The sequence below is a fragment of the Bactrocera dorsalis genome, chromosome 4 (assembly GCF_023373825.1).
Source record: "Bactrocera dorsalis isolate Fly_Bdor chromosome 4, ASM2337382v1, whole genome shotgun sequence".
Taxonomy (NCBI): Eukaryota; Metazoa; Arthropoda; class Insecta; order Diptera; family Tephritidae; genus Bactrocera; species Bactrocera dorsalis.
The window spans coordinates 48,028,217-48,044,808 of NC_064306.1; the positions used below are offsets into that span (position 1 = coordinate 48,028,217).

At 38.3% G+C, this 16,592-nt stretch overlaps 5 protein-coding genes across 6 annotated transcripts in view; 2 read left to right on the forward strand and 3 right to left on the reverse strand.

The window, feature by feature from the left end:
- The window catches only part of LOC105233100 (glutamate receptor ionotropic, NMDA 2B), a 250,271-nt gene extending 242,557 nt beyond the window's left edge, over nt 1-7,714 (reverse strand). Inside the window, exons 1-3 of the mRNA XM_049455162.1 lie at nt 7,367-7,714; nt 6,835-7,310; nt 3,175-3,336 (exon numbers count right to left, since the gene is read on the reverse strand). The gene's annotated coding sequence lies outside the window, so the exon portion shown is untranslated. The remainder of the gene's footprint in view (nt 1-3,174; nt 3,337-6,834; nt 7,311-7,366) is intronic.
- LOC125778301 (DNA excision repair protein ERCC-1) lies at nt 5,689-6,827 on the forward strand. The gene is made up of 3 exons (XM_049455169.1): nt 5,689-6,282; nt 6,340-6,513; nt 6,563-6,827. Exons 1-3 carry the CDS (start codon nt 5,860-5,862, stop codon nt 6,749-6,751), a joined length of 786 nt encoding a protein of 261 aa, XP_049311126.1. The 5' UTR covers nt 5,689-5,859; the 3' UTR covers nt 6,752-6,827.
- A 951-nt stretch (nt 7,715-8,665) lies between the features above and the next one.
- LOC105233437 (probable cytosolic iron-sulfur protein assembly protein Ciao1) overlaps nt 8,666-16,592 on the reverse strand; it is a 390,892-nt gene continuing 382,965 nt past the window's right edge. Inside the window, exons 2-3 of one of the 2 annotated variants that reach the window (XM_049455167.1) lie at nt 9,535-9,857; nt 8,666-9,478 (exon numbers count right to left, since the gene is read on the reverse strand). In XM_049455167.1, coding sequence (XP_049311124.1) covers nt 8,742-9,478; nt 9,535-9,805 — 1,008 coding nt within the window. In that variant the 5' untranslated portion in view covers nt 9,806-9,857 and the 3' untranslated portion in view covers nt 8,666-8,741. Of the gene's footprint in view, nt 9,479-9,534; nt 9,935-16,592 lie in introns of those variants that run through there. The other variant, XM_011215525.4, reaches the window with a different exon arrangement.
- On the forward strand, nt 9,936-12,155 carry LOC105233438 (uncharacterized). The gene is made up of 2 exons (XM_049455164.1): nt 9,936-11,382; nt 11,456-12,155. Exons 1-2 carry the CDS (start codon nt 10,086-10,088, stop codon nt 11,929-11,931), a joined length of 1,773 nt encoding a protein of 590 aa, XP_049311121.1. The 5' UTR covers nt 9,936-10,085; the 3' UTR covers nt 11,932-12,155.
- On the reverse strand, nt 11,994-14,052 carry LOC105233439 (U3 small nucleolar RNA-interacting protein 2). The gene is made up of 5 exons (XM_011215528.4): nt 13,850-14,052; nt 12,947-13,773; nt 12,689-12,886; nt 12,497-12,633; nt 11,994-12,416 (listed from the first exon to the last, which is right to left on the reverse strand). Exons 1-5 carry the CDS (start codon nt 13,901-13,903, stop codon nt 12,178-12,180), a joined length of 1,455 nt encoding a protein of 484 aa, XP_011213830.2. The 5' UTR covers nt 13,904-14,052; the 3' UTR covers nt 11,994-12,177.

Consider the following 16,592-nt stretch of genomic DNA (forward strand, 5'->3'; position numbering starts at 1 on the left):
TTGAAGTTGTAGATAATTTCGTCTATCTTGGAACCAGCGTAAACACCACCAACAATGTCAGCCTAGAAATCCAACGCAGGATAACTCTTGCCAACAGGTGCTACTTCGGACTAAGTAGGCAATTGAGAAGCAAAGTCCTCTCCCGACAAACAAAAACCAAACTCTATAAGTCACTCATAATTCCCGTCCTGCTTTATGGTGCAGAGGCCTGGACGATGTCAACAACAGATGAGTCGACGTTGCGAGTTTTCGAGAGAAAAGTTCTGCGAAAGATTTATGGTCCTTTGCGCGTTGGCCACGGCGAATATCGCATACGATGGAACGATGAGCTGTACGAGATATACGACGACATTGACATAGTTCAGCGAATTAAAAGACAGCGGCTACGCTGGCTAGGTCATGTTGTCCGAATGGACGAAAACACTCCAGCTCTGAAAGTATTCGACGCAGTACCCGCCGCTATTTACCAATGTTAATAATTAAAATACCAGTAATGATCAGCAATCGCTCTAACCTGAGCATTTAAATCGAATGAGTGTTAAATGGATGGAATTTACTTGTATGAAATAGTTATGATATGAAGTGAATTTATACAAAGTATGTATTTACATATGTAGGTGTGTAAGTAAAACAATTTGTTAGGCATACATACATACATATGTACATTATTGTAAATATACTATGGCAAAAAATAAATATATATAAATACAAAAACAAATGTATATTAAGTATGTGGATACCTAAGCCATTGAAATCTTACGAGCATGCTAGAAATTCGATATGGTATGCGAATACGTCATTAGGGTGGTCTTTTAATACAAACGAATGTTGGCGTTGTTGGCACTTCGTGAATGTATATGACTGTAATATACACTTGTGGTCAATAAAAACGCACCACTGCTTTTGTAGACTATCTTCAGCTATATAACTGAAAATTTGTGAAAAACTCCTACTAGATATATGTAGTAAGTACTGAAATGAATTGTTTTTTTATGAAATTGGGTTGAACACTGTTCAGTTATAAAAATTTTGTATTCCCCTGATTCAGTAGCCGATCTCCAGGAGGACCTCCGAAAAAATGTGTCTGTTGGTGAGGAAGATATTTTTGCTCAAAATTATTTCAAATCCAAAAACCCAAAGGAAAATATAAATATAAAATACTCGTAAATCAAAATTTTGATTTGTGTCAAAATGGCGGCTTCCCAAACAAAAAATCGTTTTTTTGTGAAGAAATTTATTTTTCAGAATGGCTGAAAAAATCGAAATTACTAACAAAAAATCGATTATTTTGAACGCCTAACAAAAGGAATGGCGTGATTTTGACCGCTCTTGGCGGCCATGTTTGTTTACGGATTTGTGTCAAATTCAATTACATCAACAAAAATACATGCGGATGGTAGAATGGCGGCATCATCAGGCCTTATTTTTTTCGAAATGGGTCAGGAAAAGCGGTTAACATCAATAGCGAACCATATGAAACGATGTTGACCGATTTTTGACTCCGAAACTTCATGAAACCGACGCGGACAATCTCTATTCCCAACAAGACGGTACTCCGCCTCATGTTTCACGTTTAAACATGAACACATTTCGTGCAAAGTTTAGCGTTGCGTTACTTTCGAGAAATGGTTCAGTCAAATGGCTGCCGATGAGATAATGCGATTTAACACATTCCGATTTTCTATGGTGGTATGTTAAGTATATCAATGGTTTACGACAAGCAACCAGAACGCACGAGAAGCTTAAAGGCAATATTCAGCGCACTATAGCCAAAATGTTGCAACGAGTCATCGAAAATTGGCGTAAACAGGCGTAGATATACAAACGGAGCAGTGGAGGTCATTGGCGAAACAACATAACTGAGGACCCTACATTCATCAAAGACATCATTACTGGTGACGCGACGAGTGTTTATGGATATGCTCTAAAATGAGTTGAAACTATCAAAATTTTCTGAATGCTTTCCCAGCCGATGTGTATACGAAGTATACGAAAACTTGGATTAAAGCTTTGAATGTTTGTTTTGGCTCAAAAGGAGCCTAATTCGAAGAATATAACAGGGGACAATAAATATTTGTATTAAGGGGTTACATGGACAGGCGCGAAATTTTTCAAATTTAATTTCTTAGTTAGTAGTGTATGTTTGTAACGGTTAAAAAATCTAATAAAATATTTCAATTTTTATGTATATGAGAAAAAAGTTGTTGAAGCCTGTTTTTTAACCGAAGAAACCCTTGAATGTAGCCCCTTAAAATACGTGAATATTTATTTTTTTTTGTCAGTCCGATTCAAATTTGATCAGATGATTAACTCCGTTTCCGAAAATAAGCGATTTTCAATCAATGATTTTCTGAAAAATATTTGTCAAATCAAAAATCTTAATACTAAACAAGTGTATCCATTGAATTTTTGTGAAGCTACAAATATATTTGTATTTATGTATATGTATGTATGTACTATATGTGTAATGTTATATGAAATGGAATATGCTAAATTCAGATGTGCTGAAAGCAGACTAAAAACATGCATGCAATCAGATTTAACACGCACACAAACACACATTCTCCTACATATGGTACAATCATTCAGCTAATTGCCTCATTTGCATTTAAAATCGTTTGCCATTTCCAAAAACATACAGTTACATGTGCATTAAATATGGTGGGTGGGTGTGTATGTGCACATGCGCTTACAAATGCTGTCAAATCCAGCCGAAAATGAAATGCATGTAAAACGCTTGAAATCCCTCCTCAAATATAATCTCTTTGCCACTTTCACATTCACGTAACATGTGTATGCATGTTTGTTCGTGTCTGCACTTGCGGGAACAGACATAAACAAATATTGCTGGCAAATATAATGAGTCAAAAATTAACTGTCATAAAAACGCATTGCAGCGCCGTTTTTGCATAACTTTTTAATAGTTTCCGCTCGTTGCAGTTTATTTTCGGTTTTGTTTTCCCTCTGGGCAGCTGATTGTAAATTTGATTGCCGCGCTTTGTTTTCATTCATAATAGGTGTTAAAATGTTAAAATGTGCACATCCGCGCATGAACACCGGCGAACTTACAAGCACAAGGGCGTATGCATACATTGTTTCAACAACAACCACACCAACAACAACAGCAATAGAAAAGCATAATAAAAACAAAAGTAAAGTTGTCTCTTCACTCACCAGTTTATGCAAATTTTTTCCAAATATCGTTTCGACGTGTGTTCAAACTAGACTCGCTAAGTGGGGTGTGTAGGTTGTGGCAGGTTTTCGGTCAATGACGGTCGAGTGTAAGTGCAACGAGTGCATAGATATGTACGTGTGAGTCATTGAACTTCGTGACAGCTGAAACGAATAAAAAATGAATAAAATTGGAACTAGTGCATAATAAAAGTAAATAATAGTATATACATAATGTACGTACATACATATATACTTATATAGGAAAATTATGTTAAACTAGAAAAAATATTAACTTCGGCTTCACCGAAACTATAATACACCTCCAAGATAGATTTCTTATAGCATATGTATGTATGTATGTATGTAGATAGAGTATGAAACATTTTTATATTGTTGTTGTTGTTATAGCGTGTACCTAGTCCCCGTTAGGATGGTAGGGATTAGCTAAGCTGTCATCGACATCATCCAGCGGAAGACCCAGGAAACGTGGTCTTTCGACGGGATCGGACAAAGGGTGAGGAGTGTCAGTTGAGTGGGGATGGTGGAGCATGCAAAGAAGTGGCCAGTGTCATGCGGAGACTCATTGCACGCAGGACTTATATTGGATAAGTCGGATTTATTATGGATAAGTAGAAGTTAACCTGATAGAGTATTAAGAACGAAGATGCGCAAGGGTCACTCTCGTTTCTCGTGGCAATTTTTTATATTGTTTGTGAAGGCCCAGTATGCATGGCAACTATGTGCTATATTAATCTAATCTGAGCAGTATATTCGAAGATTTTAGCTTTGTCTTGCACAATATTCTATGACAAATTTTGTGAAGACACCTTTACAAATTAAAAAAGTTTTTCATACAAGCACTTGAGTTTGATCGGCCAGTTTGTAAGGCAGCAATATGCTACAGTGATCAGATTCTTCGGAGATTGCCTTGGATAATAATCTGTGACAAATTTCGTAAAGATACCTTTGCAAAATACAAGTACTAGTGATATCGGCGGCTTCGGCAAGAGAGCAGTTGCTAAGGAAGAAAAGGAGGGGTGTAAAATTTTAGAGCTACTTCTTCTTCTTAATTGGCGTAGACACCGCTTACGCGATTATAGCCGAAGTTATTTCTTCTTTTCGCTACGTGGCGCCAATTGGATATTCTAAGCGAAGCCAGGTTCTTCTCCACTTGGTCCTTCCAACAGAGTGGAGGTATTCCTCTTCCTCTGCTTCCCCCGGCGGGTACTGAGTCGAATACTTTCAGAGCTGGAGTGTTTTCGTCCATTCGGACAACATGACCTAGCCAGCGTAGCCGCTGTCTTTTAATTCGCTGAACTATGTCAATGTCGTCATATATCTCATATAGCTAATCGTTCCATCGAATGCGATATTCGCTGTGGCCAATGCGCAAACGACCATAAATCTTCCGCAGAACTTTTCTCACGCAACGTCGACTAAATAGTTTTTGTCATCGTCCTGGCCTCTGCACCATATAGCAGGGCGGGAATTGACTTATAGAGTTTTAGTTTTTGTTCGTCGAGAGAGGACTTTGCTTCTCAATTGCCTACTCAGTCCGAAGTAGCACCTGTTGGCAAGAGTAATCCTGCGTTGGATTTCCAGGCTGACATTGTTGGTGCTGTTAATGCTGGTTCCAAGATAGACGAAATTATCTACGACACAGGAGATATTTCGTCTTGCCCTCGTTCACTGCCAGACCTATTTGGTTTGCTTCCTTGTCCAGTCTGGAGAAAGCAGAACTAACGGCGCGGGGTGGTACGCCAGCAGCTGTACACTCTTATAAAAGATTGTACCTGCTCGATTCAGTTCTGCAGCTCGAATAATTTTCTCCAGCAGCAGATTGAAATAGTCGCACGATAGGGAGTCGCCTTGTCTGAAACCTCGTTTGGTATCGAACGGGTCGGAGAGGTCCTTCCCGATTCTGACGGAACTTTTGGTGTTGCTCAACGTCATTTTTCACAGCCGTATTAGTTTTGCGGGGATACCAAATTCAGACATCGCGGCATAAAGGCAGCTCCTTTTCGTGCTGTCGAAAGCAGCTTTGAAATCGACGATTCTCCTTTCACGGGTCTTTTCCAAGATTTGGCGCATGGTGAATATCTGGTCAGTTGTTGATTTGCCAGGGTTAAAGTCACACTGTGGTCTTTAATCCTTCACACAATTCGCTCGATAGACCTTATACGCGATGTTGAGGAGGCTTATCCTTCGGTAGGTGGCGCAGATTGTGGGGTCTCCCTCTTTGTGGATGGGGCATAGCACACTTAAATTCCTATCATTGGGCATACTTTCGTCCGACCACACTTTACAAAGAAGCTGATGCATGCTTTTTTCTATTATTATATAATTTTTTTACAACTCAAAATTATATTGTGAAAAATATTTTAATGAAAGTATAACTTTAATAAGATTTTGAACACAATGTGTTAGTTGGGTTACTTGTTAAAGCAATTTATCGTGAATTATTAAAAGTCAGCTGTTTCTTAAATCAGCTGATCAACTGTTTTTAAAGTTGAAAATTAATTGATTTCAAAAAGTTGTTTAAAATTCATCTATTATGATCGTACACTCTTAATTCTAAAGCTTATTTTTTGTTACAAGTAATCAAATAACAAGAATTGCATATTTTTACCAACGTATGCCGAAAGGAAGTATATACCGGTGAAATTAATACAAAAAAATACTGAAATGGACGGAGACAGTGCAGATGACTCTTTTGATGATGTGCTAGCAACCATCGAAATTCCCAGTGAACCTAAAATACCGAGAATCGAGAAAACACAAAACAACTCAAGTAACACCACAGCAAGTGGCGTAACGGCACAAATCAGTGCTGCCCCGCCAGTGCCGCTGCCAAAAACTGCATCAAATCCACACTGTATACTAGTAAATCCTAAACAACGTGGTAATCCAGTACTTAAGTCCATCGTGAATGTTCCAATCGAGTTTCGAGATGATATCATACCAGATTATGTAGTGGGACGCACTTCATGTATTCTTTATATATCTCTAAAATATCACACACTAAATCCAGACTATATATGCCAACGACTCAAAGAGTTGGGCAAGCAATATGAATTACGTGTACTCTTGGTTCATATCGATGCACCAGTAAGTGACCAATTATGTTTTTAGTCTAACATAATATTGGATGATAATTGTTTGCAGGAACCGCATTCTGCTTTGAAAAACCTGACTCGTATTACACTCTTGACGGATTTAACGCTCATGCTAGCATGGAGTGCGGAAGAAGCAGGTAAAATTATTGAGACCTACAAGCAATTCGAAAAACGTTCACCAGATTGGATAATGGAACGCGTTGAATCGAGCCCACATCAAAAGGTTACTTTCCCTTACTGATAGATTTGTTATAAATAATATCTATTTATAGCTCGTTTCTGCGCTAACTAACATTAAGCCTGTGAACAAAACTGACGCTGTAACGCTCCTACAGAATTTCGGTAAACTGGAAAATCTTATCAACGCTAGTGAAGAACGATTATCTCTTGTGATTGGTTTGGGTCCAAGAAAAGCTTCGAAACTTTACAAAACTTTGCACGAACCATTTCTAACAAAATAGTTTTCCATTCAAGTACAAATGTACAAACGTTTATTTTTTTGTAAAATGAAATAAAGCGAAGATAAATAGTATTGAATTCTTACCTTTCTATTCTATGAACTTCCATACTTTATTGTTATATTGTATAGTTATTTTGCACGGCGAAACATAATAAATGGCTCTGCGATGGTCACCAGCAATTTTACAAACACATTTCCACACCGCGCCATATTTTGAATATCATATCATCACTACACGATAACAAACATTCTCCGTCTGCATCCAAATCGACGCTCCACACTGTACCGGTATATAACTCAAGTATGACAGTGCAACATCAATTATTGTCTGTCTATTGTCTATTGGCTGAATCTAAAATTTCTGTTTTTGGATGTCATTCCTAGCACTTCATATCTTGTGTGTAGGATTTAAGCACAGAGACACAATCAAATTCTTCATCTCCGGCTAATTCCCAAATCTATACCTAATTGTCACACGAGCACGTAGCTAATAGGCTGCCTGAATGGGACCAACTTACACTTTTCACTGCCTTTCAAAGTGGCGATGCAATAAAATGGACCTAAAAACAATACATTTTAGAACATACTTGTTGCTGAAATTAATTTACTAGCATACCTGACGTTTTAAACCGTATTGTAGTGGTCCCATTGAAGCTAACGTGTAGTTTTCGTGGTACATTTGTTGCGTATAGTTTTGTCCACGCTGCACGAGGCGAATGCATTAAATTTTCCCCAAATTCTATCTTTAATACTTTGTAAAGTATGCTCCAAGGAATTTGCTCATTTTTAAATTGTATAATTACAAATATTATCACAAATTCACTTTTTGAATGACTTAGCTGTAATAATTTTAATTTAAAATGGCAGATCACTCAAATGTTTATGCTTCTTCTTCCCTTGTTTTTCTTATCATCTGTTGTAATAACAGCACACGGTAATTTACAGTTAGCGGACAATACAGTAGAACACAGGTGAATTTTATCACTCAGGGTATATTAAGTTTACCAAGAAGTTTGGAACGCTCAAAATGAAACGTCCGGAACCCTATATATAAATAAATATGTGCATATATAAATGTTAATTATTTAGCCATGTCCGTCTGTCTATATAAATAAGAACTAGTTTGCTCAGCTTTGCAGATATCGTTCTGAAATTGTGCACTTGTAATTTTTTCACGAAGAGCTAAGCAGCCGATACCAGTTCACTAAAGCCATAGCTGCCATACAAACTAAACAATCAGAATGAAGTTTTAAAGAATCTTTTGTATTTGCGATTAGCAGGCACCTTGACGTGGTGCAGGGGCTTACATTGCAATGTCATTTATTTTCCCCAGCCGGTGTGAGTGGGGTCCCAAAATCTGCCGACACTAAGGAAATCGATACGTAGACCCTTTAACAGAGGGAAATTCACTGAAGGGAATGGCTATAGAGAAAGCCTTCTAAATACAGCAAGGAATTAAGGAGCGTCAAGAGACACATCGTCAGGAATGGCCAAAGGAGGTATAGAGATAAAACTCACAATTAGACAGCCAGATCGCACATTTACAACCAGCCTGGAGGACAGGGCGAAAGTTTTGTTGAATGCACACTTTCCTAATCAAACAAAGCCTTGCCCGGATTATATCCCAAACAAATTGGAGGAATGCCCTACTTTTCTTCATACCGAAAATAGAAAGTAGGGATTAGTCTTTGACCAAATCCTACAGACCTATTAGCTTTTCTTCCTTCCTACTAAAAGGTAAGGAGAAACTAGTTAATAACCATAACAAGACAACTGGCCAGGAACAAAATCCACTGCATCCGAACTAGTACGCATACATAGAAAATATATCCATGGGTACGGCTCTGTACAGGCAGGCCACCGACATAGAGGAATATTCCTAACAAATTAATTTCTCTTCATTCAAGTACATATGTATGTACATACGTTTATTTTTTCTAAAATGTAATAAAGCGCAGCTAAGTAGTCATTACCGTTGAATTCTTACCTATCTATTCTATGAATTTCCATAATTTTATTGTACCATCGTCACTACAGGAAATTAACTGTCCTTCTTGTGAAGGATTCCATTTAACGGCATTCACATCTTGTAAGTGTGCCTTATCTTCTGATGTGATCATTGAAAATGTTGGCTCATTTTTCTGTGAGTTCGCATCTTCTTTAAATATGCGTATTGCATCATCGCCACACGCAGTAGCGATAAGACCAGTTTTTTTACACCACGAAACATCGTAAATAACTCTGGAATGCTCACCAGAAATTGTACAAACACATTTCCACACCGTCTCGTTGTCTGGTGTGAAAATGCCTTCCTCATTACCCGGTGGATAAGCGCGCCATATTTTTAATGTTTTATCATCACTACACGATACCAAACGTTCACCGTCTGCATCGAAATCAATGCTCCACACTGTACTGGTATGTGATTCCAGTGTAGCAGTACTGTACCAGTCGTTGTCTGCGGCGTTTTCAGCGTACATTTTTATTGTATTATCATACGAAGCTGAAGCCAAAATCTCTTTCTTTGGATGCCATACCACACGCTTCACATCTTGTGTATGTGAATTCAGCACAGCAGCACAATCAAATTCATCATCTCCGGCTAATTCCCAAATCCATACTGATTTGTCACGCGAGCACGTAGCTAATAGGCTGCCTGAATGGGACCAACTTACACTTTTCACTTCATTTTCATGGCCTTCCAAAGTGGCGATGCACTCAAATTCACCTACAAACAATAGATTTCAGAATATACTTGTTGCTGAAATGCATTTACTAGCATACCTGAAGTTTTAGACCAGATTGCAGTGGTCCCATCGAAGCTGGCGGACGTCAAATACTGGCCGCATGGTGACCAACTGATTTCACGAATTGTACGCTTATGTCCATCAGATAATATAGTTTTCGTGGTCCATGTGCTTCCAGATAACGACCAAATGCGTATAGTTTTGTCCTCGCCGCATGAGGCGAATGCATTACCTTTCGGGTGCCATGATACTCCCCAAATTCTACCTTTATGACCTTGTAAAGTATGTTCCAAAGCCAATTTGCCCATTTTCAAATTGTATAATTACAAAATATTATCACAAATTTTAATTTTAGAATATCTTAACTGTTTTGATTGTAATTATAATGGCAAATCGCTTTAGTGTGAATGCTTCTTCTTTCCGTAATTTTTATTCACAACTAGAAGAACAGCTGTACGAACGGCAATTAACAGTAAATTCACTGTGTATACAATAGTGCACAGGTGAAATTTTTTCTTATCAGTGAATGAAAATGAAGTGAATTTGTTTTTATCAAATATTTCAGATAAAAAAGTAGATTTTATCAACATGAACGGCTTAATTGTGTTTAATAGTGCCAACGATGTTGTTTTTCAGCAACTAAATACCGCATTGGCTGAGCATTTCTTCGCAAAAAATCCCGATCTATTTCCGGAGAATGCAACTGCAGCTTCGATAGATGGAAATATTATCCTGCAGATTTTCAGTCCAATTATCAATTCCCAACGGATAATGCATTGTCAATTTGACAATACTTACTCAAGTTTTCAATGCGAGAAAGGACTAAATTTTGCTTTTGGTGATCTATTGGGATATACATTTGTTAAAATTGGACAACGTCCAGTAGAGATACTCAAACGTCATCTGGGCGTGGCGATTGCCTTGGCTCGTCATCTATATGGTGCAAATTTATTTGCCCCACAAGCGAGCAGCGTGCAGGAAGAACTGTTGTCAACTTGCTTAGAAAGCTATGAAGAACATTTGTGGGATGAGGAACAAACTATGTTGTTGGAAGCGCTACCACGCTTGCTTGTCAATAATGAACTTAATCGCGTTGTTCACAGCGCCCTGGATGCTGCATTAGAACGGCTAAAAGAAATGGGTCATCTACGCACACACGCACTGGTCTTTGTCACAAATAAGTTTGTCGCATCGGCTGCATCGAAACAAGCGCTCCCTTTGAGTCCATCTGATCTAGTATTTCTAACATTGCTTTCACGCTCTTTACAACGTCAACATCGCCAACTTAATCGTTCCGTAGCAGTATTTTTACAAGGGGTTTCGCATGACCCACAATCCGGTTGTGTACCGTGTATCGCACACCTGTCGCAACTATCGAAGGGGGTATTGTTGGTACAGGTGATTGAGTATGCAAATCTGCAAGTAGCGAGCAGCATGTATGATACTTTCTTCGTGTTACAAAAAATCGTAACTCTGCAAATACAAGGCGACGCCGATGCAATGAGACCCACATATGATAGTCTTGAATCCTTTGTTAAACAAACATTAGAAGCACTCAAGCGCTCCAAATTGAAAGGTGATGAAGTGGACACCTCACTGAAGAAATTCATCAGTAAATGGGATAACTTAAAGAAGATGTATGCGGATTTTTTTCGCTCAGTGGAGAGAGAATTATTAGTACGAATTGAGTCCAACATTCCATCATTTATGGATGAGTTAAAGCAGCTATTTACACTAACATGCTGTGACAGCTCCAGCATTGCTTTGGATCAGCTACCAGATGTGGCTGCTCTAGTCGAAGGCAGGATTTTGGAAATTTCTGAATTTTTGGCAGTCAAAGCTGAGCGTAACATTACAATTGACGCTTACTTGGAAGACTTTCCTGGTAAAGTTAAATTCTGTTATTATTAGTACTGTGTATTACATATTGTAAACCTACTTTTTGTATTATTTTGCAGGACTCATTCATTTCGTCTATGTTAACCGTACCACTGGCCTGATGATTGCTCCCGATTTGCGTGCTAATCAACTTATTTCAAAGGAACGCTTATGGTCAATGGTTTCATTCACACGCAATTACTTGAAGAAAGGACATACCACTGTAATGTGGAAGGATAAAACTTTCAACTACTCATATTTTCTCTGGTTTGAGGACCAATCGGGGGTGCCTATGAAATCAATCGATATGCAACAACACATGGTAGCTTCGGCATTGTCCAGTAACGCTTTCAAATCACAATTCGAACCGGGTCTACTTGCCGCTGACTATTACCAACAGCTGGCTGAAGTTTGCTTTCCGAAGGTTACGCCTGGCAAAGTAAAATGCTACGAACTGTTTTGTATTCACTTGGGATTAGTTACGTCAACTTGCGCTGTGGAGCATTCTAGACGTCTTGTGGCAACTATAGCCGATTTGGCCGGTGAAAATAATTAATAGTACTTAAAATATTTCTCGTAATTAGCTCAAATTGGCACATTCCAAAGATACTCATTAGATAATTTTTTTTTACAAAATTTGTTATTTGTAAGATTATTTTAACTTGAGCTTTAAACTTTAGTATTTAACATAAACAATTCCCGAACAAAATTTTTGTTCATTGTTTGAAAATGTATCAAACATATAATAAACTGCCTAAATTTACAAGCAAGTAACCTTAATTTACATTTGTAGCGATTACTTTCAACTAGTCTTTGACGTACTCGTTATTAAATCAATTATGACTATTTTATTTTTCGCTTCTTTGATGCGCCACCAACGACCTAGTCGGTGCTCCTGCCCCACAGCCGCAAAAAGTTTTGTGCCATTGCTATTAAACGCCAAAGCATTTATAAAGCCCGGCATTGGAATTTTTAAAATCTCTTTTAGTTTACGGGAGTTGTCCAGTGACTGCCACAGACGTATATAACCGTCGCAGGAACCTATATATTTTAAATTGAATGAAATTGTCGTAAGAGATTAATAAACATGTTTTCAATTTTGTTTTGTAAATAAAACGCACCTGAGGCCAATAAGTCGGTGTTTACCACACATGCGATCGCCGTTATCCAATTGGCAACACCATTGCTTTGGACACCGTGTGCTAGCGCTGCAGTGCATAATGACTTCTTTTTCAAGGCACTCCACATACATATTGAACTATAAAATTTATTATTAGTACTTTAATTGATAAAATTCTGATTTTACGGCATACCCATCTTCGCCACCTGAGACGAAATTTTCATCGTTTATGAATTTCACGCATTCAATGCCATTCTGGTGACCATTATAAATCAATTGTGATTCTTCGGTTATTTTCCAGATACGCAATGTACAATCAATACCACCCGACGTGATGGCACGTTCCCGGCTAAGCGCGTCGATACTAGTAATAGGCGCTTGGTGCCCAAATCTGCAAAAGATAATATAATCAAATACAAATTAAACTGAAATATTGGCGAGTTTCACTCACAAGCTCTCCACGTAAGCCATTTCGTCGAGTGACCATATTTTTACAGATCTATCCTTCGAACCGGAATACAAGTCATGCGTATCTTTTCTGAACACTAGTGATGTAACGACATCTCTATGCCCCTTAAAAGTCTTCAAGTGTTTCAGTTCTTTGGGACACCAAATTTGTATATTTCGGCCACCTTCGGCCAATGCCAAATATTTCATATCACTGGATAAGCATATAGCAGTTACGTGTGAGCGTCGGTGTGTGTCACTTTCCACATCTTCGGTATGCGGTTGTACATTGAAAAAGCCTTCCAATTTTATTTGACCTTGTACGTGCCATTTTAAAACAAATTGCGTTTTCGCGCCGGTAAACACGTATTTACCATCGGGCGACGCAACCAACGCACATATTGGCAGATGTTGTTTTTTATGCTTAAGCACAACTATATTCTCTGCATCGTAATCTTCAATAGACGCAGCTATATTACGCCGCAACTTCCCCACACTATCCAGATACTCGGCTTGCAGGCGCTGCGAGACGTGATCGTGTATTTCGCGATCTTCTGCGCGTTCAGCTTCTTGTTTCTCTATTTCTTCTAAATATTGCTTTGCTAAACGAAGTCGTTTGTCTTGTGGTGTTTCCTCCTCAACTTCATCCGATGAGAAAACGAGATTTGTTGCATCACCTTCACCGTCCAAACCACTCTCGAATTCTTCATCACTGGCAATTTCTTCATCTTCTTTTTGTGGACGTTTACGTGCTGGTTGCGCTTTGTAGGCGGGCGCCTTTTTATTAGCTCCTGCTTTTTTACTACCTGTTGGAAGCGGTTCCTTCGCAAGCTAACAAGCGGTGTGTTGATGGGAACGAAGAGAAATTAATTTATGTGTACATTATATATTAAAATTGAACGTTTACCTTCCGTTTTTTATTTGCCTTCGGCTCTTTTTTCAAGAAGAATGATGAGGACATATTGTTTTTATTTTACAATATGTGGTTATTTATATTTTATACAATTTAATTGAATAAAACTAATTTATTTGAATCGGCGTGTACTTTAACAATTGTGCCACACGTGAATTTCGGTTTGTTTTGACAGCAAGAGCAGCGACCGAAGCAGCACGAAGCTGTCAGAAAAGCTGTTAGTCATTCACAATAGTGCGAAACTGTAGAATGTAAAAACTGTTATAATAAAAACTGTTATACTGTACGAATTGGTATATTTTGAAATTTTAGGTTTTAATATTGATATATATAATTACATATGTATGTACATATGTATATCTATATGCATATATATATTTTTTTAAATAATAATAACAATAATAAACGTTCGAATATCACAGCCTATACGTTAGAATCTCTTCAAATACGTGAATTATGTTTAAATATTTACTAATTTGGAGTTTAGATATTCTAAATATGATCAGTAGATCATTACGTGTCTAAACCTAATCCGTTTTTGTTGTAGCGAGTAGCAGAGATCTGCAACGGATACACAATTTCCGTGCACACTCGAACACTTACCCGAAACCGGCTTGTATTGCTTTCTTTGAACGAGCAGAAGGATTGCTTGTTAGCGACTGTGCGCAGACGAACGTGTTGATCACAACACTCGAGTGTCGTTCATACGTGTTTGTTTGGGTTCGGGTGTTTTGCGGATCAATATATTCGAGTGTCCGAGTTTAGGCTCGAGTGTGCAAAGCATTTTTTGTTTATGTGTAATCGTCAGTACAGTTGATTAATTTGCTTTGTGAGTGTTAAGAATGTTATATGATACGTATTACATGATATTTATTGAAAATAATGGCCGAAAAAAGAAGATTTTATTGGTTGCAAAATTGCGAATGGCAGTTACAGCTTGTCTGGTCTTATGTTATGGTTATGCAAATATATTTTTAATTTTAAAATGCGTCGTTCCTTTGATACATGCATACATATAGTTTAAATGCTGTATTTCAATAATATTGACTGTTAAAGTGTATACAACAATAATAATTTCTCATATTTTTGCTCAGAAAAATTTGATACATTTCTTCTACACCCGTGTTCTGTCCGAGTATCCGTGGCAATAGTTGAACACATTTCGGGTTAGCTGCGGGTGTCGAGTGTGGACACTCGCTTGTGATCGTTTTGAAGAGAGTATGATCAAACAGACTCGAATACTCAGAAAGCAGCTGCCGGGTGTGCCACTCGATCGAACCCATTGCTGCCGAGTGTGGTGCTCGCTCGTGCTCGATTTTTAATGAGGGTGATCGAACAGGCTCGAACATACCCAATGCAGCTCTCTGGCGAGTAGATAAGCTCTGTTTGGGAGAACGGATACATACTCGCAAGTATGTAAATCAATTGTCAACGAAATCATCGGCCAAGGCCTGTTATTTCTAGGATTTTAGACTGTTTCGATCGATTAGTAAAAAACACTTCATATTTTGTTGTTTTTGTTGTAACAATTATCTAATCCCTGTTTGGGAATATGGTTTAAATCGGTTCTCTTGACTCTGGTTTGAAGTAAGCCGTTCACTGGGGGAAGGTGTTATTGGCTTCACTGTGCAAAGCGTTTAATACATGTCTCAGGTTAGTTGTGATTGTCGTCTGGTCAGCGACTAGGAGGCGACTCTTCAAGCAGCAAGACACCAGCGATGATTTCTACGAAAATACTCGATCAGAAACTACTTATAGTGTTTTCTGATGGGATATTCTTCGATATCTTCTGGTAGAGTTATGCGATTGACTGTGTAAAAGGCTTTACTAGGGCATCCTGGCACACGGTTTTTTGATGTGAGCTACGAACTACCTGAGCCTTGAAGATGCTGAGTGCTGTTGATGGTCTGCTAGATTCAGATGGTGAGGGAAGGTCGGCAGTAACAAGGCCTCAAGTGTTTTCATTACTTGGGAAAACTAGAACTCGAACAAAAGTGTTCTCTTAGGTTAACTCGCGCACTTCTTGGGGTCTGAGAAGTCAATTTGATTTTCATCTCGATCATCATGTCTATTGGGATTGGACAACGACAAAAGTATAGAGCTTACTGACACCGGTGAAGAAATTGACTTCAAGTGCTCTACCCATTTCGCCTGCTTAGGCTCATCTACCATTTGCCGAATCTCTATATTGGTATTACCTATGTGTGGGGATCACATATACTATTAACAAAGAAATTCTTGAATTTTTTGGAAAATAATATTTGAAACTCGGTCATTGCGACGCCATTTCCCGTGACCCCTCGGAAAAAAGATGCGTAGCGTTTTTCAAATAGCTGTAATCGAACAAAACTCTTCGTCCAAGTCCTTAAGAATTGTATCTCAAAGATCTGTGTAAAATTTGATGAAGATCGATTGAGTAGTTATCGAGAAATCTGGCCAACCGACTTCACAAACAAAGTTTCGAGAAAAACGCGTTTAAATACGGCGCACTTAGCCTACCAAGCCTCGAGCGCACAAGTTCTTAAGGCTGTATCGCCGAAACTATTACTCGGACCAATTTGAAAATGTGTATATTGTAGAGGTGTTGTAGAATTTAATAAGACAATAAAAAAATCCGATTTTTTGAAACCAGTAATCTCATGTAACCCCTTAAGGCTGTCACTCCAGGTGTGCCCCGTAATGTTACTTACCGATCTGAAAGACACTCTACAATTAGATCGCTTGAAACTCTTTGCAT